The sequence below is a fragment of the Phalacrocorax carbo genome, chromosome 4, assembly GCF_963921805.1.
Source record: "Phalacrocorax carbo chromosome 4, bPhaCar2.1, whole genome shotgun sequence".
In the NCBI taxonomy this organism is placed as follows: Eukaryota; Metazoa; Chordata; class Aves; order Suliformes; family Phalacrocoracidae; genus Phalacrocorax; species Phalacrocorax carbo.
In genome coordinates this window covers 10,422,933-10,446,004 of record NC_087516.1, presented here as the reverse complement: position 1 = coordinate 10,446,004, position 23,072 = coordinate 10,422,933, and the positions used below count along the sequence as shown (strand labels likewise).

The window sequence follows — 23,072 nt, the reverse complement described above, 5'->3', positions numbered from 1 at the left end:
TGTGCAGGTATGTCAGTGACAGTTAATCCATGCTGAAGTCCTTTACCAAGGCAAAGTTTAGGCTAAATACTGCATGACAGTATTGAGATAGTGCATACCCCTCTCTGGAAGGCTATAAAACTTCTCTAACAACTGAAAGCTAGAAAAAGGGGAGGACACGGAAGGAGTGAAATAGAAAGGTACAGTGGAAGGTTAGAAGAACCAAACTTATTCTGTTCTTTCTATGCTAAAGCTAGCAGTAGCTTGCAAAATTAATTCTGAAGTCAGAGTGTAATTAACGTATCCATCTATTACACCACTAGAAAGCAAGAAGAATAGATGATGAATTAACAAACTATCAGTAAAAAGTATGAATTCAGTAGGTCTGCACAGCTCCTGGCCACGGAGGGTTTTTAAAACAAGTGATGTTGCTAGCCTTCTAAGTATTATGTTGAAAACTATCAAATTATAGAAAACAAGTTAAAGGTGTCTTCATGGAATTAAGTAGCTGTGTTTCTCCCCTAGAAGAGGACCTATCTGGGCATTTCAGACACCATTTCTAAACAGGTATACATAAAAAAATTGGATGGTTACACACACTTAACAGATGACAGTAAAGAAGTAGATTACACCAACTACTGAACTGATTATAAAACAGTACAGTTCAAACTTTTAACTCTTTATTGGGAATCAGGTTTTATAAGTTTATCTCCAAACTTCAGCTGCACTTCCACAAATAGAAGTCACTGCTTCATTCGTCCTATTGAGAGTAGAAAATTGGTGAACTTGTTACAGATACTGCAAACTTGAATGAAGCTAAGAATATTCCATGAAACCCATGACAAAGGCTTATGCTATACCAACAGCAGCACTATCTGATACTTGCCACATTTCACCTATAAAGCCTACATTTAAGTTTAAATGAAATCCTTTAATTGGCACCACTCAAAAATCATTTTTAAGAATAGAGAGTATGTACTTTTGAAAATTCTCTCTTCTAGTACATTGTAACCCCTAAACAATCACAGCGATATGCATTTTGTATAGTACTAATAAGCAGCACAGAGATGCAGTTGTACTCTGTCCTTTGCAAGACTCAGACATACATTACGTTCCAGGCAAATAAACTATCAAAACTATATAAGTTTAGAAAATCCATAGCGAAAGCCTCTTATAAAACCCACCCTTTAAACAAATGGCTTTAGTTGCTTTGTGAAATACTACTGTTGATTCCTAAATTATTCAATTGAAGGAAACTGATTTATAACATTTCAGATTTGTCTATCATGATGAAAGGCTTACTAGACATATTCATGGGAAACTAGCACACTCAGCCACCATTAAAGAACACAAATTTGCATCGATTTCATTATTATGGAAGAACACCTTCCATATTATTTAAACATAAGCTGTCTGCTCATATTTGAGGAATTTAAAGGTAACTAATGCGATGCATAAATCCCAAAAGTAACTACAATGCACAGAAGAAAAAGTTTCACAAGCACAGGTTCATATTATTCTTTTACTGTCACTGTGCTAAGCACCCCCTTTTTATGACTGGCATAAGCTAAAATCCCACAGTTGTACCATCTCTACTTCATGTACAGCATAAATTCCAAACTAAAAGCTCCTATAAACAAGGAAGCAAACGTCATGAACAACCCTGTTTGAAATATCTGTTCTGAAATGTAAAATAAAGTTTTATTTCTTCAACACTTACCACCTAACATAGCTTTTAATTTTTTTTTTTTTCAAACACTAATTGATATTTAGCCTGTGTGGATAATAAAAGAAATATTAATGTAAACTTTGCTTATAGAAAAAAAATGGTAACTGTGAATATTCTGGAAGCTTTGATGAGAACCTGGGGGACACAAATATGATTCTGGCACTCATTTCTGTATTTGTGCTACTTAGCTATGATCTGTCCCCATAAATCTACAGCTTTGGCAATTATAGTATTCAGCATGCCAGCTGTAACAGGATTTGCTGTGTTACAACACAGTACAACACAGGCTTTTCTCCTAGGACTTATTTATTAACTTGTGATGGGTTTGGTTGTTGTTTGGTTTGGTTTTTTTTGGGGGGTGGGGGGGGTGGGGATGTTGTTTGTTGTGCTGTTGGGTTTGTGGTTTTTTTTTTTTAACCACAGCATATGGAAAAAAGCACAACAGATTTATGCGTAGGGATTACAGCACTTTACCTTTTAAAATACTCCACTTCTCGCTCCGTCTCATCCATTTCCACACTGTCTAGATCAATGTCTTTGGGTAGAAACACATCATCTACAAAGGAAAAAGGATGATACTGTGTTAGATTCCATAGGGAGGGGGGAAGGAGAGAAGCAGCAGCTTGGAGCTGCACATTTCTGGAGAACTGCCTGAACTCTGCAGACTATTGATTGTTCATGTTTAGGCTGAATTAATGCAAACTTATAAAGACACTTAAGAACCCTGTATTAGTACCTCTGCTCAGCCTTTAAAGAGTTACACTGGGAACAAGCAAGAGATGAATCAACAGTAAATTTAGTGATTGGATGGGTTGCAAAAGGTGCCATAAATCTGGAATACACATGAGAATGGTCAAATTATACAAAGGGCTCAACGAATCAGACGGTGAATGAATAGCGTTTGACTGCCTGAAATTTGTTGGCCTTACTACTAAAAAGGAAGCTTTAGAGACATCTTAAAATGGTGCTTATAAAGAAAAATATTGCAAGAATTTTGCATTTGTAGAGCTGCTGTACTCCATCTGGGACATGATCATCAGGCTGTGTCTGCAAGGGTCTAAGTCATGCTACCTACAATTAGGAATTTTTTTAAAACTGTTTTTTAACATGTTTTAATATGGCCTGAATTTAGGCCTCAGCTATAGCAACAAAGTCTTTCTGAAGTCTGTTGGTATATCATACTGCCTCAGTGTATGGTTCTCTTCTGTACTTTAAAAAAAAAAGCTTCAGAAAGTATATATCTTTGTAGAAACTTATTTGAGCATTTTTCTCTTCGTCTCTTTTCTTACTACATAAATACTCCAATCTCATTTCTGAACCAGCTTCAGGGTGAGACAAAGAAACTAACTGAAAGCATCTAGTACACATCAGGACTGTCTAGAGTCCTTGAGATTATCTAGTATCCTTGAGATTACAAGAACAAACAACTATCTTCTAAAGGCATTCCTGGTAGTTCAAAAGTTGCACATCTTTGCTGCGCGACTGACTTCTGAAGAACCAGAAAGCCCTATAAACACAGGGCTTCCCTATACCCCTAGTTTTCTTCAGCCTCTTCAAAGCAAGGAATTAAAATACCTTGCCAGAAGAAATTTCTTTAAGAAACAGATCACACCAAAAGCAATAATGTCCACTGCCGTAACACTTCATTTTAAAACTCAGATAGAAAAAACACCAAACACTGAAAGAACATGAACAGAGGGTGGCAATTACCCTCGTTCTAACTTTTTTCCCAGGTGGATTTTTTGTGCCTTTGCTAATTTGGCACATCAACCTTATGTCTTTAAGAAGTTATAGCTAAATGAAAAACTGTATATTACAGTATCTTTCTTGTAGTTCTAGAGTCAGAACTATTCAAAGCGGCGATCCAGTCCTGACTCTTCAGAGAGCAGCACGATTATCTCGCTATAAATTCAGAAACATGTCTCTATGTTTTTTCCACATTTATACTTGATTTAAGCAACAGAAAACAATGGTGAGGGGCAGGGAGGAAGAAAAGATGCAGGAAGCTACCTAAATTCTCCTACAGCAAACACATTCCACCCACCACCACGGTTTCTCCTTTAAATGTCTCCAGTCTTCTCTTTCTGCTTCTAATTCTAGAGTTCTGCCTTACTCCAATGACTGGAGTACATTTTTCCCAGTAAATTAAGAGAAACACACCACATCACAGTAAGCAAAAGAAATAAGGTATCAGAGAAAAGGGTTCAATGCTGTATCACTGCTTGACTGACACGCAATGGAAATGAACATGACAGTTAAAAGGAAAGATTGGTGGGCTGAGTCAACCCAACCATGAAACCACAAAAACAAAGCTGGGCTCTACACCTAGTCCTTGCAACAACCAGGAATTTTGTTTACATTTTTGTAACAAAGCTTCATAAACCTAAGTATTCTGAAACACAAACATCAGTGTTCTGAAACACTGGCAGAGACTGTCTAAGGACTAAGGTCACGTATCTTAACATGCTTACCCAGCAGAACGGCAGCGTGAACTGCAACAATAAATAATTCTGGTGAACAGACATTTAATGTATGCACTGTTGCCACTCAGCTACTGGGTGATCCCAGGGGAATGACCGGGTGCTCCGAGCAGACAGATGTCTGTACCACAAAACTGCCATCCCAATTAGCAGTCCCAGTAGGGACCAAGCATGTCCAAGAATAAACTGGTGCTTAAGAATGGTAGTTAGATTAGCATGCTGACAAAGCCATCCACTTCTCAGCTCTGGTATTAGATGTTAGATGTTTTCAGGAAAACAAAAAAATACTTTGGGAAGAAAATTATGCAAGTGCAACTTGTTTGAGTCAGCTCAAGTTCTAGGCTTCTATTATTTCTAGCAGGTAAAAAAAATCTGCTTATTAGCACAAACTAATATTCATGTGGAGAAAACACTCAATATTATCAACTAATTAACATCCCGCTAAGTTTTCACTCTGCAAATAAATTTTTGTATTTACCTCACCTGTTAATGTAATTAACATACAAAAGGAATTATCTCCACTGAGAAAAATGCATATTTATGCATGAATGATCATTCTTTGGCTGCAGAAACCCTTTATTTTCCATGCTCAAAGAGCAAGACCACCTTCAAACTATACTCTTAATGCTGTGTGAGAAACAAACTTGCTTTTAAAGAAGTTCAGAATAGATTTCAGCATACTGATTTATTTTAAGTGTTTACTTTAAGCAAGATAGGCTTTACAGCAGAGACTGGCTTTCTTAACTGAAAAAAACCCCATACAAAACCAGCAGCATATGCTAGTTTATTCATTCTTTAAAGTATCCCACATCTCTTTACTAAAACTATATGCATCTCCTAATAGTTATAATTACAATTACTTGAGTTTTCCTGACACCAGTTTTTCCTGTTTCTCTAATTTACATTGGCAGGAATGACTGAAGATAAAAGATTTCAAGCCTAATGGTAACAATTAGGTAACAAGACCTAAATGGTAACAATAAAAAACCAACCTGAATTCTTAAACTTTCTTACATGCTTACCAATGGAATTATTGACTTTGTCCCCTTTTTTCTTCTTGTTTTTCTTGTTCTTGCCTTTTGGTTGAGGAGAATCTGCAAGTATTATCTTATTATTTTGTTGCTGTTCACTTGGTGAAGGGGATTCACTTGTTACAGGTGCTTTCTCTTCCTTTACATGGTTCAACTGTTTTTTGTTGTTGTTTAATTTCTTCTCCTCTTTTTTAGGTTCTGCAAGTGTTGGGAGCTCTGCTGCTTTTGCTTTGGATTCTATTTGGTTTCTGGTTTTAGTCTGAATCTCAGCTGCTTTGGAGGATTCAACAGGCTTTTTCACTTGTTCAGCACACTGTTTGTTTATCTGCTTTAGTTTCTGTTTGCTGTTTCCTTCTTTATGTTGATGCATAATATCAAGCAGAAAAGAGAGGGGCTCATGCTGCTTTACACTCCCATCTTTCTGATAAAGCAGCTTTGAGTCTCTAGTGTTTACAGGATTGGATAGTTCACAGCCTGTCTCCGAATCCGGCCTCTGTTCTGTATGATTCACATGTCTTGACAGTGAACCAGAAGAGGTTTCTATCTTTTCTGATTGCTCAAGTGTACCATTCTGAATGTCTTCGGGTGCATTTGGGACAGATTCCTTCACTGCCTGGCAGTTGCGAGTAAGCATGTCCACCTTCTGACAGTCTTTACTTGTTCGTTCTTTCTTCTTTTTCTTTACAGCCCGCAACTGCTGAAGTTCTTGAAGCCTTTGTAATTCTTGTTTCAGCCTCTCTTCTTCTTCTTCCTCTCGCCGCCTCTGTTCCTCAAGCAACTGGTGGTGCTCCCTCTCCCTGGCTTCTGCTTCAAGTCGAGCTTTTTCTTCAAGCTGCAAAAGAAAAACAGGCTTATTGAAGGTGACAAATACTTTGGAAATTAACATTGTAGGGATTATCACTACTTTTCTCTATGAACATTTTAAATCCTAGGATGTTAACATATGAACATACTTAATCCAGAAGCCTGCACAGCAAGCAAATAACTATTAATACAAAAGCTGACCTTTAAAGTACGTTAAAATCTTTTCTATATTTCTGTAACATGTTTGACTGTTGTTAATAGTGACTGTTGATCTTCTCTTTGCTACTGCTAAGCTAACTCCATAACTAAGTTTTCTACAACCACAAAGACCTACTGAAAACAAAACATTCGGTTTCATTCTCAACAACTACGTGTATTACTAAGGTAACTCATGTTTGCATCATGTTGTATCATTTACCCATTCTCTTGCTGTGGTAGCAGAGTTGCTCTGTTTCAGTGTTCATGAACATTAGGAAGAGCAAGCATTAAAAATATTTTACAGCAAAACACTAAGCACATTAAAGCTACACTAAAAGCTATCAAAAATAATAAGGGGGGGTAAAGTTCTCTTTTGTCAGCCATAAGTTCATTAACCACATGAAACAAAGACGCAAGGGATTTTTTTCCAGCCATTACTGCAAATGCCTAAACTCTACTGTACAGCATTGACCTTGCATCATTAGCAAAATGAAAGAAAGTTGTACACTGAGAACAGTCATGTCCATTTATTTTCTTGCACATTTAGAAGTGCCTGTATGGGATTACTTTCTCAGTTATAGAAGTCATGCAAAAAACCTTATGAGAACCTTCCACTTGTTATGCTCAAACTGCATTGCAAGAGCAAAATGAATTTTAATTTTAAGTAACCCAGCCCTCAAGTTGCTGTATAGTGCTACAACATGAACATAAAGAATATAACTTGTGAACATCAGGTCTTCCAGACCTATGGAAGCATTTAAAGAATGCAGAATCAGTGCCAGCAAGCAAATACACAAACAAGAAATATTTACAGTGCGGTCATACAGCACATTTACCAGAATTCAAAAACATTCAGGAATCAATCTCATTGTACTTCGGACTTTATACCTAAGGCTGATACTTGAACTGCAGTAAGAAAAGCCAATTTCTTGCTTGTTCTTAAAAACTTTTTAAAAAATCCTCTATTAACTCAGCAAATATTGTTTTCAAAAAATAACTTCACTGTTATACTTCAGAGGTTTTTAAAAATGTTTTTGCCAGTTTCCATTTGAAAGCAACCTATAACAACTTCTTTCCTGGACCCTCTCTGCAGCTTGCCACTTCACCCCAGCATGGGACAGCCCTTTGTATCATCATCATCATGTGGCACAGTGCTTAACCTCTTTCAATCAGGACAGAAAGGTGCCTAGTGCAATCATTCTAAAAATATGCAATCTTGACTTATCTGCTCTCAAAAAACACTGACCTTATGTTTCCTGGCTTCCTTACAGAGATGCTTTTTCATAACTATTATGCCAATAAAGAAACACTAATTTTCTAACTTCCCTGACTTTTAAGTGTCAATTATACAAAACAATCAAATTCTTAATATTTCTGACACAAATAGCTTTCTCAAGTGTAGGAAATTCCAATATAAACCTGACTTGCAACAAAACACATGACAATGACCTTGTGAAGAATCTTCCCAGTCTACTACATAACTCCTCAGGCAGCATCAGAACAGGTAAGCTAGCTGTGCATATACAAACGGGCAGTGTACCACAAGCTACACAGAACTATTACACCACTATTATAAAGTCAGTATACAGTGGTATACTTACAGAGAGTGCACAGATTCAAAAACACATGTCTAGGATAGACCTACTTTTATGTCTTACCTTTCTTTGCTTATGTCTGGCTCGCTTGGCTGCCCGAGAACTGCTTACTGGTTTGGTTTCAGAGCTGTTTATAAATTGTAGCAAGTCTTCCACCTTTCGGTGGTCAACAACACTTTCCCTTTCAGAGATCTGATCTGGTTTCTTCGGCTGTTCCTCTTTCCTTTTTGTTAGACGTAAACGAAGCTTTTCTCGCATTTCTGCATAATTTCTACTGGTTGGTGCAGCTGGAGGCTGAAGGACACAAGACAAAAATTTAGTGACTTAATGTAAATATTTCACTGACCTAATACTTTTGAGATTTTGAAATTTTTGAGACTGTCAAATAACTTGGAAGCTCCAAATCTGAATATCAAACTCCTCATTGTTGTGTGTGTACCTAAAGATGGATTTAACAGGCAAACAGACCAGTCAAACTTGGTGCTAGCTTGTAAACTGCATTTTCCAACTAAAAGAATGACTGATCTTGTGGAGGAATGCACAAGTAAGACAACAAAGAAATGCTTTTAAAGGCAAGAAAGGAGATTGCCCTATTCTTTTGTAATTGGTACACCACATTTGAATATTGGAAAGGAGCAGACATTTGCTGCTGTTTCCATTTTCTATGAAGTCTGTTCTGGGTTTGGCTACATGGGCCTCTGGACCGTAACTGTGAAGACTTGATTACCCTGCACTGAAGTGGGCCACCATACCTCCAGCTGAGTCGCATCATTAGCTTGCTAACAATCCTGGAAGTTGAATCCTTGCATTGTGTTTCGTATCTGCATTCCCATCCACTGCTCCTGCCTCCCAATGCCTCATTCCTCACCCCCTCCTGCTGCCCTACCCTCTCCCCTCCTGCACCAGATGTGGTACCCATCTGGTTGGAGCTATACCAGTTCAACTCATTAAACGAGCAAAATATACTTGGTTAACTTCAAAACCTTGTAGTGTTCTGCCACTTCAGCAAAATTAATAACTTACTGTGCAATCAGATGTCTATAAAAAGATGGATCAATCATGCACATGGTGGGAACATGCAACAAGAAATGGGATCTCCTCCCGGCCCCTTTCAGCCAGAAGGCAGGGGCTTTTAATTCACTTCAAGCCTTAAGATGAAACTGCATCTGATCAAATATATGGCCAATAAACTGAGCTTTTATTTCAAACTGGAAAAAAATGCCAGAGACTCATATTCTACTAGTTAACTGATTATTAAAACACTCTACACAGATTTACAAATGAGGCCAGCAGGAAAATGAAATTTTAAGTTAAGAAAAAAATTTAATTTAATACATTTTTAAATTTAAAAAAGCTATTAGCATTTTATTTGTGCAAACCAAAAGATACAATTACAAATAATCACTAGACTTGTTACTGGTATGAAGTTAAATTAAGGATGCTTCAAAGTGTTAAGGATGAAAATAAAGAACATAGGGGAAAAAATTTTGAATAACCTGCATGCTTTAGAACTTCATAATTTCTTCAAAACACCCTTTAAATACAAATACAAGCCTATCAAAATGCACCAGTAAATAAAGTTGCTTGTAATATTGAAAATAGGGAAAATGCAGTTTGGGTTTTCCTTTGATAAAAGTTTAATTTAAACTTACACTGCCTAAGCTCTAGGTAGGAAAAGTTTTTTTAAATTTATTTTATTTTTTTTTAAATCAAGTTAAAGTGAATACTTTGAGACTGCTATTTTTACAGATGGGAGAATGACTCAAATTTCCACAAACGTTTTAAAAAAATATACTATATTAAGTGTACTTTTACCCAAACTATTCACATTATTTATAGTTACACTACTACAGATGAGTGCATGAATTTTGTAAAGTTATTTAAATGGCTCAATGCCCTTGTTTGCAGTTTCAGTCAAACAGTGTATCTATTATCCAAGTCAGTTGCTTCCTAAATCTTTTAGTCTTTTTTATTGCTCTTGCACTGCTTTCAGCTGGAAAGGTTTGTTTCAATTCTTCATCTCAAAGAGGAAAATTACTTTCTGACCATGCTCCTTTTACTACTTCCCTTGAGTGAGCTCCAATGCCACCCCCTTAGTTGCAGTCTGATAAATCACATGCAATGATGAGTAAGTGACAAAAAAGGCAAATAAAAAAATTTTAAATCCAACAACTTACTCCTCCATGGCCGAAGAACTCACAGTAACAGCAGTCACAGTATTTTCCTTCCTTTTGATTTGTGGATGTTGAGGTACTGGAACTGTGCTCTGAACAGCTGTCTTCGTCTTGGCTCTCTTCTCCATCATACTGTTGATGATCATACGTGTTACTGTTCTCACAGCGATGGCCCTCACAATCAGGATCACTATGTTAAATGAAGAAAAAGCTTATAAAAACGAAGTATTTGGAAAAAATGACATACATATGTACATCTACCAGGACCAATGATTCTTAAACTAGGATATCAGCCACCAGTGATGCATCAAATCCTAAAGGCTTCATCCGGTAGCTTTCAAATAGAGATGCTCAAAACCAAGCAGCAAGATGACACATGGGAAAGTGATTTGGGAGAAACCCATTTAGTGACTCACTGAACGAGCAGCCTAGAGAATGAGTTTTGGAACTGCTCTTCTTGGCTTTAAACAGGTAAGATAGTTTCAGAAGTAGTGATTTTAGCTTTGTAAAATTGAATGGTTTTGAAACTGCTGCCCATCTCATCACTTGTGCTCTGAAGAGAGCTGTGCAGTTGCAAAGTACTCAACTTTTTTCTAACACCTACTGGGTTTAGATAGATTTTTCCATCTCTTAAATAAAAAATTCAAGGTCAGCTAAAACCAAGATGTTCCCATTATGCTGTTTGCACCTTCATTTTCAAGGGGAAATACTAGCATGTCTCTTAAAAAAACAGATTCATAGTTTATTCCCTCCAGAGTTCTGCATAACTATGCACCCAACGTATCTAACATCCAGTTCTTCCAAAACTGATGTGATTTAGCTTCAAAAGTAGAAAATATTTTTTAAAAATCCACTTATCTAGCTCTAGTATTTATTTGTTCTTATATTACGAAGTTGAAAACAGGCCATAATCTGTCTTATCCGCAAACTGTAAGTGAATCTTCTTTCTAACATTACCCACCCCCTCAACCCCCCACCCCCACCCCCCACAAGTTTTTCAAAAATTAGCGACCAGGACAGAATGAAAAATTGTTCAACTTCAGTATCCTACTCAGGGAAAAGGCATGGAAAACGGTTACACATAATAAGAGATACTGCCAGTCAGTGCAAACATTCTGACTAGTCAGCCTTGGCATCACTGCTTCTTGCCTGTTGAGAGTTAGCCTTACAGGACCCAGTGGCAAGGTGGGATAGCTTGTGCTACGGTAACAGAAGTGATTCCATAGAAATCAGGGCTTCATTAGTTTTCTCACTCAGTTGCTAGATCAAAAGACTGGAGCATAAAGAATTTTTCCCGTTATAGCATGACTGATTCATACAGACTGCAGTAATTGTTTCTGGGTTCTCTCCCAGTTCGTTCCTTACCAATTAGAAGTACTTTATCATGTTAGCACCTGGAGATGATGATAAAAGTTAGATTTCTATTGTATTAAATAGCCTATATTCAATTCTCTCCCTGCACTAGGTAAGAAAGTTTCTTTAAAAATTGAAGTAAGTTCTCAAGCATGACAGTCAGTTATTTATTTTGTGATATCATCAATAAAACCAGTTGATAACAGAAATAAGGGCATTTTTAAATGCCCTTCAGGTATGCAGTCATCTAACTGCCTAAATGTCACCCCATCTTCTGAAAACTACTGCAGTAGCCAGGAGACTATGGTGATAGCAACCATGACCACAGCCCTACAGGTCACAGAGTACTTAGAGCAATGACTCAATTGCTTTTCTGTTATGGCTACGCTCTTCAGACATACCAAAGAGCTGGCACCATTGTCAGTCTGCCACAATACGCAACAGTGCCAGAAGACAGTTCCACCAAACTTCTCCCAACCTCCACGACCTCTGAAAACCTTCAGAAACCAGAACATCCTTCCACACTACAACCACTGTATAAGTGGTGGGACTGACACTTAAGTCTTAAGTACAATCAGGAAAATGTGTTACTATGTGGCAGGTTTCAAGACCACATATGACCTTTTCATAGTTAGAGCTAAATCTGACTAGAGACTAAGTTTTCACAGGTTTTCATTCCTGCTTGCCATGTAATGCCTAAATGACAGAACACAGATACATTATACAACAGGTTTGTGTTTCAGCAGCAGCAGCAATCACTACTGACAATGACAGAGTAAAAAAGAATCCAGCTTGACTTATTTACCCCAGGCCACATTTCTAGAAGTGAGCAAACATTGGCTTTTAAGCCTCTAACTCAGTAACTAGATTCTGCAATGGAAGTTATATCTGTGGAGTCTCACACCAAATTATGGACTAAGTATCAGAACTCAGTCTCATTTGCTGAACAGACAGCTCTTCTTTCACACCACAGCAAAGGAGGAAAAAAGCTATCTGCATTTTAATTCCCATTCTCCTATAAAACAACAACAAACAACTTACCTGCAGACACTTGGTGGGGCACTTACAGAGCTGTCTGTGGTTGAAGTAGGAGGTGCAACTGTAGTAGGACAAAGACCTGAATGAGGATCCACAAATCCAGGGGCTGTTGCAGCAGTTTTGGGGAAAGAAGGGGCAGGAAGATTTGGAAGATGTGGTGTGGAGGCTGGAGACAGTGCAGCAGGAGACAGTGAAGGGAGGGATGCTAAGCTGGTGGGACTATTTCGTGGTGCAACTGGTGCAGAATGTCTATGGTCCTCTTTATTAATATTGTGGAACACCTCACCTAAATTGTGGGAAAAAGAAACCACTTAAAATTATAACTAAATAATGAGTGTCCATCAACTACCCAAACAATCATGCAAAGTACTCATGCAAAGTGGGTGTTCTCAGCTTCTATAAAAATGGGGTAGTATTCAACACCTTTCTATTCAGTCCCAAACTCTAACATCAAGGTCTTCCACAAAGTTCTTTAATCCAGGAGTACAGAGACTACAGCTCAGGAGTTGTAAGAACAGCAAGTAACAAAAAACATCAAGATATATAATATTATTAAAATAAACACACATAAATATGGCTAGCTAAATGTACTTGAGTCAGTTACTAAGCTGTACATGGATTACAAATCCTTACCTATTGATGAAGGTCTCTTGGATGATACTTTGAATTGGTTGCTGCTTGACTGCACTGTAGTAGCTGTGCAGGAGACAGAAGAAGTGGCAGAAGAGGTTGCCATGACAACTTTATTAGCTTCCATAAAGGCATCCTGGAAATTGTACAGACATTTCTTCTTTGCAGCATTTTTTTTCTCTTTGCTGTCAGTAACTGCTGTTGCTTCATTGCTAGATGTAGTAGGAAGTGCTTCAGGTCTTATTTCGGAGAGTGCTGGTGCTAATATATCGCTCCCTTCAGTTGAAACACACACAAAAAAATAATTAAGAATCACAGAACTACAGAACTGTCTTTATGGCATTTAGCATTAAACATTCAGAAATTTAGATGCTGACAAGCAAGGATATATTGTTAGTGTTGGCTTGGTTGGATTATGAAGTGATCCTACTCTTCCCCCCCTCCCCCCCCCCAATAATATAGCTGTAACAGAAAGTGCTAAGAAGTCTCAGCGCAGAAGTCAAACCTTAAAGTTACAATTTTAAAAACACTAAAAAATGTGAGTTAACAAGTGGCAAAGATGCTACAGATACCTTTATCCACTTATAATTTAAAAATTAAAATGGGACACCATTCTACATGCTAAGTATAGAAGCTTCAATATCTGAAGTCCAGCAGGAACAGCATATCCTCCTATCAATATAACATCATAAATCTTAGCTTTACTTATCGGTAGTTCCAGCTAACTAAAGTAACACCTTTCTGACATACCTTCACACAAGCTTGCTGCTATCCGTCTGGTGGAACAGCTACCCATTACCACATTTGTAAATGAATGCACTATGCTACCAGGGAAGCATTCTGGAAGTTTTTAATGGCTTTCCTTTTGAATATCACTATAGTAGCTTGACACAAGTTAGTAGGAGATCAGTCTGAAGAAAGCCAACACACAAACCCAAGCTTCCTTTTTCATAAAAAACTCAAATAAAATGAGGCTTTTTAATATTTTCTATGATGTGAAAGGAAAGTTATATATCTATACATGTTGCTATTTCTCTTCTATTCTCTTTCACTTTAACCATTAGTACTTCCAAAGGCTTCCTGGCTCTAAATTTTCCTAGATTAATTCCTCCATCTTTTTGAATGACAATGCAGTTATCTTTGCCCATTATAAGTAGGATGTATTACCATGTTACAGTGCTCTTACGACTCTGTAGAAGAGGAGGCCCGTGTGACAGAAGACCAAAAGTTATTTAAGTTTCTCCTTAATTCCCATTTCTTTGCAACTCTAAACTTCTGAAGGCAAAAATACCTCTACAATGACTGTAGGTGAAAAGTAGTGCCATATTCTTTTGCCTTTAGCATCCTCTCCCCAGTACATAGGAATTTATTTTTCAATTTTCAGACTCACCAGATTAGAAGTGGCAGTAAATCTCTGCCACAACCCTGTCTCAAAATCATGATGATGAAACCTACAACTACCATTCCTGGAACAGAGTGCCACACTCCATTTCAAAACATAAGGCTTTTAACTAGTCAGTGTGAAGTAGTAACAAACCCTCACCAGGAATTGTATCAGGCAAAAATGTAGCAGGATTCCAGTTCTTGTCATTCATCATCTCTGATCCCCAAAGACTTATAAATTTAGAGCTATTCCAATCTGGAGTGCTTCCAAAACAGCTTGGATAAATATGATCTTGGAGAGATGCATTGAACACTTGATGCTTATTTGTATGATTCTGAACTGGAGCTGGTGGCAATGCCTACAAAAATAAAGAGTATTTTCCTCATTAATATTCTGTTTGCTTACACAGTCAACTCCAACAGCAATATTCAAATCATAGTGTTTCAATTGTGAAAGGCATTATAAAAAGCATAATAAACACTATTTCCCAGAATTATAAAAAGACTGGTTTGCTGATTTTTAATGCAGATATTACATAGATTGTATGTATATATTTCATAATCACAAACATTGCTTTTAGACTCAGCTAACTGCTGAATACAAAAAAGTGTTTCTCCAAAAATACTTGCGTTAATATATATTGGTAGGTCCTTATTTTTAATTAAAAAGACCGTTTGTATGAACGTAGAAGTTGTTAGGAATTATTACCTTTCAAAGCCCAAGCTGCCAAAACCAATCTTCTGGGACATGATAATCATTACCATATAAGACAATTGTGATAAAGGGATTACAACACTTCAAGATTGAATATAAGCTCAGTAAGAAAAAAAGAACACACTTATTTGAAAACTTAATTTTAAAGCTGATTATATTCTGCTTTTTTCACCTCCAGGTATTAACAGGTTCCTGACTTAAAACTTAACAGGCAAGGAATACACCTTTTTATTCTAAGAAGCAACTGGGGAAAAAAGGGAACACACACTTCTTGTTTTATAGAGGCAAGTTGTTCTGGCTCACTCCATTTCTTCTAGCTGGAATTCTTTATTCACATTCTAAAATGTAACTTTCTCCCAGAGACCTTGTACGATGTAAGCATTACATTCAATTACTGTCACCTTTAAAAAGCTAAGCTTACTTTTCCTTGTTCTATTTTTGCACTAGATTTGATGCAATTAAAAGCTACGCAGAATTAGATATAGATATTACAAATATCAGCAGAGTCCAATGCCATTTCAGACATGAAAGTCTACACACTCATGGCCAAGCAAACTGCTTATATACCCAGTCTCCTTTTTCTATATAGAAGGATTTTCACTATCTGACTAATGGTGAAGGTGGGAGGGGCTAGAATATCCTGCATAAAGGAAAACTTGCATACATGGGTACAGAGAAACACTTCACAGGGCAGAACACCCTATCTATGATGAACCAAGCCTGATCCACCAGGGCTTATTCGCTACTAGCTCTGCTGAATTCAGCTGTCTCTTCATAGGCAAAAGCTCCCTAAAGCTTCAGCTTCTACATATGTTTTTCTAGCTCCAGCATAACATAAATACATGGAGCCCAGCTGGTTCAGGTGCTGTGCCAGAGCTAATAGATCTGGCCTACATGACAAAGCCACTCAGTGCAGCCTGCTACTCTGCAATGTGCTTGACAGCGTGCTGCAGATATTCCACTACACAAAGGTCTTCTGAAAGGAAAGACAGCAGATATCAGGGATGGGAGCTTGCGTAGATGAATGGCAGCTTGATATAAAGAGAACTCTGGAAGGATGGCAGAAGGTGGGGTACAACAGTTAGGGGTTTCAGAAGAACAGCAGTGGGCTGTTGAGAAATGGCAGGCTTGCACACTGTGGTTAAGGAACTGGTGCACTGCAACAAAGATAAGGGACATTGGTAAGACAGGAAAAACCAAAGTGGATGTTAAGGACAGTAAGTAATAGTCATCTTAGTGAACTAATCTACTCTCCTTGCAACCACAGGATCACAGGACCAGATGAAAGAGAGATGACAGAAATATGTGCCTAATTACAAAGGCTTTGCCCCTTTCAACAGCACCCACAGTTTGACTGATTTAAATACTATGTGAAACACCACCACATTAACAGTAATTCTTGCTTTTGACTCATACTTCCGAAAAGCAGTCACCTTGGTCCCAATTCTTGCTCCACATCTTTCTTTCATATATTACTTACAAGTTCTGGGTAAAAAAAATTTTGCAGAACCTCCGAAAAAAACAAGTTCTCACAAAGCACAAAAACACTTAAAAATAGACTGCTATGCCTCCATCGTCTCAAAAAATTTACTATTTTGAACTAGAAACCTCAGAATATTATTGCCATAATGGAATATTAAATTTTGGCCTTCAATATATAAGAAATGAAGATTTAATTAGTCCTATCACACTGACTAAAGCCCCATTACTGTTGCCATCATTGAAGGCTTATTTGACTCCACGTTCTTTATTACTACAGTAAGGAAATCTTCAGTCTTCCAACAAAAGCTACGCTTAGTCTTGCTGTATGAACCTTCTACCAGTTCTGAATCTGTCCTGTTCCCTACCTCCCCCTACTCGCTCCAAAAGGACTACTATAAACAGACCACAATTTAAAGCAACTTTCATGGTTTCTTTGATACTCAGTCATGCTGGTTTATACTGGTGTAGTGTATTTTTCCTGGGACCAGGATGCGTCCATCTCCATTTTCAGGCTTACCTTATTGTGTGTAAAGGGAGAGGCTGTATACAAGGTGGGATGGATAAGTGGACGAGGCAAATGAGGAATTGTATGCAATGGTATATGTCCATGGATGTGAGGATAAAGATGAAGTGCAGGATGTGCAGGTTTTTCAGGATTCATAAACTGGTGGCCAGCAGGCAAGCGTCCAGTTGCAAGTGCAGAGGCTGTTAGACCTGAGGCTTCTTGTTTGCAAACGTGACATTCACAAGCATTTGGACCTTGGTCAGCCTGTAAGAAAATTAAAAATTTCAACCTACAGACAGAAAAAAAGTCAGCTATTTCCCCCATCCTTTTTCTTAGTAATCATTAATGTTATTTCATTTTGCATGCATCAATTAATATTTTCAGACCATCCACAGAATTTTCATCTAATACCAATGGAAAAACCTTGTAGTGAAGTAAAAGCACTTAGTTAAGAATGCCGTACAAATTGACAGCATTTCATACCATACAGATGTCTAATGTTCACTATCAGTGACAAGCAAGATACTGATACAAATAATCTAGAACAGACAGGAATAGGAACTTTGACAGCATTTGATCATTACTAGACAGTTAATTACCCCACTATAAAAAAAATCAGATTGGATTATCGTTTTCCACAATTTTCCAAGGATATAGAAAAAAGCAGGAATATGGGTTGATTAGCTGATAAAGTTGGAAGTAGTCCTGAGCTGCACTAGTCAGAACACTGCCAGCATGTCAAGGGAGGTGATCATTCCACTCTGCTCAGCACTAGTGAGACACATCCGGAGTGCTGGGTCCAGTTGTACTGGGGACCCCAGTATAAGAGAGTCATGGACATACTGCACTGAGTCCAGTGAAGGACCACAAAGATGATTTAGGCCTTGGAGCATCTGCCATACAAGGAGAGGCTGAGAGAGCTGGGACTGTTCAGCCTCAAGAGAGAAGGCTCAGGGGGATCATACCAGTGTGTCTTCCCACACTGGGCGGGAAAGAGGAGAGGGAAGAGGAGAGGAAAGAGGACAGAGCTAGACTCCTCTCAGTGGTATCCCATGACGTGGCAAGAGGAAATGGGCACAGACTGAAATACAGAAATCCCACGCAAGCTCAAAGTGTTTATTTATTGGTGACAGTGGTTGAACACAACATGTTACCCATAGCAGCTCTGGAGCCTCCATCCATAATCAAAAACAAACTGGATAGAGTGCAAAGCAACCTTCTCTAGATGATGTTGCTTTGAGCAGGAGGGCTGGACTAGACTATCTGCAGATGTCCCTTCCAAACTCAAGTATTCTGTGATTGTGTGAAGCAGACATTTCTCACAAAATATTTTATAATCACATCAGCCATGAAAAATCCCTGACGTATCAGAACCTTTTAACTGATCTCACAGTATCATTAGCCTCTATTGTCTCAAAAGGATTTAAGACTTTGGAAGAAAAGCAGCCCAGGAAAGAGCAGCTCCATTTCCCTCTCTCAGCTCACTTCCTACCACCGTAACCTGACATTTCACTGCAAGATAATTTTACCAGAAGCAATAGCAGGAACACTTCCCAATTGGTATTTTTCCCAGCAAGGCGGCAGTACACGTTTTTCCAAAAAGCAACATTAGCTAACTGAGCTCTCTAGAAAAGAATTGACAGGTGTATCCTTCTTCAATATGCCTTCCTCCCAGAAACATGTAACTTCATTATCACTTAAAAGCATTACAGCCTTTGACACAAGGTATATTTTAACAACCAAAGATTTCATAAACCAAATACAATGATTGAATTGTTTAGGTATACAGAGAGAAAAAAAATAACATTTTCATTAAAAATTACTATTATGAAGAAAGCAATACTGCTAACAAACAAAAATGGAAAAAAGCTGTCCAACAGTATGGTGAGACTCAAAATCCAACTCTGGCCAACTTTTGGGTACTGAGCATGAAAAGCAATCCAAGAGGAATAAAGATATCGAGTAAGCAACCAATCCCAACAGATAATGCAAAAAAAAAATCTCAAATGCACATGACACGTACTAGTGAAATTAATCACTTGAATACAGGGCTGCAAGGTAGATACTCAGCCCTGATTAGAAAATCAGACTACAAAAAAGTCAATAAGAATTGCTCAAAATAATTCTGAGAAAGTTCTTTTTCCTCAAAGAAAACAAAAAGAGAAAGGTTAAATCTGCCTTTTTATCCTGCATTTCAGTTCGCTTCCCTAAGGCAAGTAGATTCACATCATCTCATTTGATTTTCCACAACAATCGCTGAATCTGTTCACCAGTTTCAAACTAGTTTGACAGAGGTCTCATCCCATGTATTATGCCGTTGGTCGGCCATAACAGAAAAACACCTCAACATACTTGCTGAAAGAGAAGTAGCTTAATACATGAGAAAACACTTCCAGTGGAAGGCCTTACAATCATCCTAACAACATGGGAACATCTAATGGGAGTTCCCACCTGACTGTCATCTAAGCTCTCAAAGGTGCCCCCCTCTGATGTGGATTCCTTTGTACAATAAGCAATAAAAGTGACTAGTAGGTTCTCTCTCAAAGCAGCGAACCCATGTTGTAGCTGCAGGGTAACTCAGATTGAAAGCCACAGAGTCAAAGACAAGTCCATTGGATGATTTGCTTTGGTGCTCAACTGTTAAACCAAACACCACTACCTGCTGAGCAGATACTCTAGGCTTTGTTCTCTGCGTGGTTTGGTGACCTTACAATAAAGAGCTTAATAATCTTAAACTATTAAAAAAAAGAAAAAATCAACTACCCCAAGACCCATGCCATAAGTCATGCAATGGATTTAACTACAGTGGGTTTCAACAGGGAAAGTTAGCCCTCAGATGTCAGTTAACAGTCACTTCTTAATATAAGTACTTGCATCGTTTCTCCCTCCTCCCCTGAATTAATTTCAAATAACTTAACACTGACATTTAACAAAGACCAGGCTCAAACTTCCAAGCAGAAACACTTCTTAGTTTATTTTTCTCATTCATACAGACAGGAATAAACTTTTTTCCCCTTTCACTGAAGCCACCTTCAGTATAACTAACATATTTCAGGTTTTGACTGCAGGAAGATATTGGCCATGACAATTTACAATCAGCTGAAAAATATTTTAGGTATCATACCTGCCTGCTGATAAGTTAATACATTAAAAGTTAAATATTTAATTGAAGATTTAAATGTATTGTCATTCAAGCAGCCACATTTGAAAAGCTAATTTACTAAACAGGTTTCTTTTAGATTACTGTACCTGCTGACTGGGGTAAGAAGGTGGTGGACTATCCATTTTTGCTTCATCTTTCCTTAATGCCCTTTTTCCTAGAGAAATTTCCTCCTTTTGAGTCCCTGGAGGTTCACCACTGCTCTCCCCATCTGCTTCTTCATCATCTGCTTCTGAGGAACTGCTGCTAGTACTGCTCACCTGAGGAGACTGGACAACATTAACTCATTAACACACGGGTGAAGGACAGGCCTGTCTCCAGCAAGCACATCCAACTGCCAGAAAAAGATATGACACTGTAAATGCTGTACCTCATCCTTTAATGCCATGTTTTCACCTCCGCCATTTAGCTCACTGTGAATCCCATTCATGTTGGCTACCACCTCTGCATCGTCGTAATTATTCAGTGGGTAAATATCAGCAAATTTTGCTGATAATGGCGCAACATCTTCATCATCGCTACCACTGAGGGAAAAACAGGCTTAGATAAATCACAGTGCTCAGTAGCCTCAGTTATTGTGAAAGCAGGTAGAACAGCGAAAGTTGAGGGCATCACTTGCATAAATGTTTCAATTAGGAGTTAAAGAATTGTCTTCCAAGTTGTTTAACTGAACTTATTTTTTTCAAGCAAGTAAAAATCAAGGAATTTGCCATATAATCCTACTGAACATAGTAGTTGCATGCCTGAACAGACTGGACTGAAAATAAGATTCTCTGCTATTTCCGTATAAGAGATTTTTCCACCACTGTTTTCTGACCAAGAATCTATCAAATTAATAATGACAGGATATGGATCACCTTTCATTTGATAAAAAAGCCTTATGCCAATGATTTCCTTCACAGAAGGTGTGAAGTAGAAAAAAACACAACATAAAATTCAAGTTTTTCCATAAATATCAAACCAATAAGAGTAAGTAGAGAATATTGAACACATCACAGTAACTCTAATATCTCAATAGCAATTAGTTCCTAGACAACCCCACGTCTACGTGCTTTTCCAAATCTACTCTAGAATACTTAATGGCATTTTTTTCTGTACAGACAGCTAGTAAAACAACATGAATGTTTGATTACCCGCTCCAGGGAAGTGTTGCAAAGATTGGTTACTTCATGTTTCTACAGCAATCCAGAGCTCTTAAAAGAGCTCTTAAACTGTGCACTTTATCTTTTGGCATTCCATGAGATACTGCACCAAAATTTCATTACATGATGGCATCATTAGGCACATTTCAAACGTGCAATGAGGAAATAAAACACAGCAGATACGAGACGTAAAATGGCTCTTCCCCAAGGAGCAGTGGCATTTCCCTAAAAATAGGCTTCTTAGAGTAAATAATACTTGAATTGAACTGAACTAGCTTCTGAAGAGACAAATGGAACAATTTTGCACATTTCAGTGTTAAAACTAATGAAAGTTTACAGAAATTGCCAACCACACATTTTAGAATATGTAGCTAAACATACCACCACATAATCTGTTTTCAAGCGCTCCCCAGATGGGCTCAGAAACTAAAGTCCTGTTTTGGAAGATTAAACCATTGATGATAGTAGGTGCAAAGGTAAACGTTTAAAGGAAATTGAACTTAGTGAGGTGATATTCATTAGAAACATCCCACACATCTGCATTGTCCTCATTCATCACACCATATTAACACAGAATGCTAATGCCAATTCCCTTGATTGTACTGACAGCAGGTATTTCATTACAGCCCACCAGTAGTGAAGTCTTTTTTAAAAATATTCCTTAGAATATCAGGTTTTTTAAAATACTCTTTTAGAATATCAATGACAGAGGAGACTGCTGGTTAGCTGTACCCTAATCATGTACAGAAGCCAGCCTACCAAGCAGTTTGAGACCTTCAGGATTATGGACGGGACAGAAGCGTACCATTAGACTAATGCCTCAAATCTGATGGACAACTGTGATCTGAATAAAAGAGGGTGGCAAATACTTCTGATAGGGACAATAACTCTTGATGCAAGCCTCGAGTTAACACAACTTCAAAAATTCTAAAAGCCTCCTAATAAAGGCTTTTTTGGAAAAGAACTGATTCATATGAGATTACTATCGCTCAAGGAAAAGATCACAAGTTCCCTTGTTCAGGCTAAGAAAATGTAACGTTTTAAAATGATGTTCTAAAGTAGACCAGTATCTGATATCCTTGTAATCTCAGAGCTGCAAAGTACACACCACACACATTTCTAGCAATACTGTTAAGTCAACGTCTTCAGAAATTCCAGAAGAACTTCACACAATTTTTAAATTTATGTTTGCCCAACATATAGCACTGGAGTGGTCTGCTGAATAAGTACCATTATTAAATAATTTTCTGAGGCAAAACTAGCACCACAGAATGACAGTCAGCCAATGCAGCTTGCCTGCATAAGTCCAAGTACAAAATTTTATAACAGAAAAAAAACTTACAAAGTCGGTGCAGAACCATTATCTGCAAGGATCAGTCTGGGATGTTGCTGAATTGTAATAGGCGAGCTGGAACCTGATCCTGAACTTGCTGAAGACATACTGGGTGGGCGGATTTCAGATAGATAATCCGGAGCAGAATCAATTTGTAATGGTAACTGGTTAATGTGGATATCATCCGTTATCGGAGAATCCATGATGCCACACGTTAAAATGTGTGAAAGGCTGCAGTCATCACAAGTACATCTGTTCAAGAATTAAGATTATAGATTTTTATAACCTTGTTTAAGTAGCATTCATGTAAAGTAACCACACTCTTTGTTCCAATAATATTT

At 37.8% G+C, this 23,072-nt stretch overlaps 1 protein-coding gene across 4 annotated transcripts in view; it reads right to left on the bottom strand.

Moving 5' to 3' along the window:
- Nucleotides 1-23,072, bottom strand: part of FAM193A (family with sequence similarity 193 member A) — an 83,606-nt gene that overhangs the window by 1,419 nt on the left and 59,115 nt on the right. For 3 of the 4 annotated variants that reach the window (XM_064448996.1, XM_064448993.1, XM_064448994.1), the window contains 11 exons: nt 22,741-22,983; nt 20,627-20,780; nt 20,346-20,525; nt 17,109-17,360; nt 14,555-14,753; nt 13,015-13,287; nt 12,385-12,667; nt 9,994-10,180; nt 7,880-8,110; nt 5,211-6,051; nt 2,183-2,264 (listed from right to left, as the gene is read on the bottom strand). In XM_064448996.1, coding sequence (XP_064305066.1) covers nt 2,183-2,264; nt 5,211-6,051; nt 7,880-8,110; nt 9,994-10,180; nt 12,385-12,667; nt 13,015-13,287; nt 14,555-14,753; nt 17,109-17,360; nt 20,346-20,525; nt 20,627-20,780; nt 22,741-22,983 — 2,925 coding nt within the window. The remainder of the gene's footprint in view (nt 1-2,182; nt 2,265-5,210; nt 6,052-7,879; nt 8,111-9,993; nt 10,181-12,384; nt 12,668-13,014; nt 13,288-14,554; nt 14,754-17,108; nt 17,361-20,345; nt 20,526-20,626; nt 20,781-22,740; nt 22,984-23,072) is intronic. The other variant, XM_064448995.1, reaches the window with a different exon arrangement.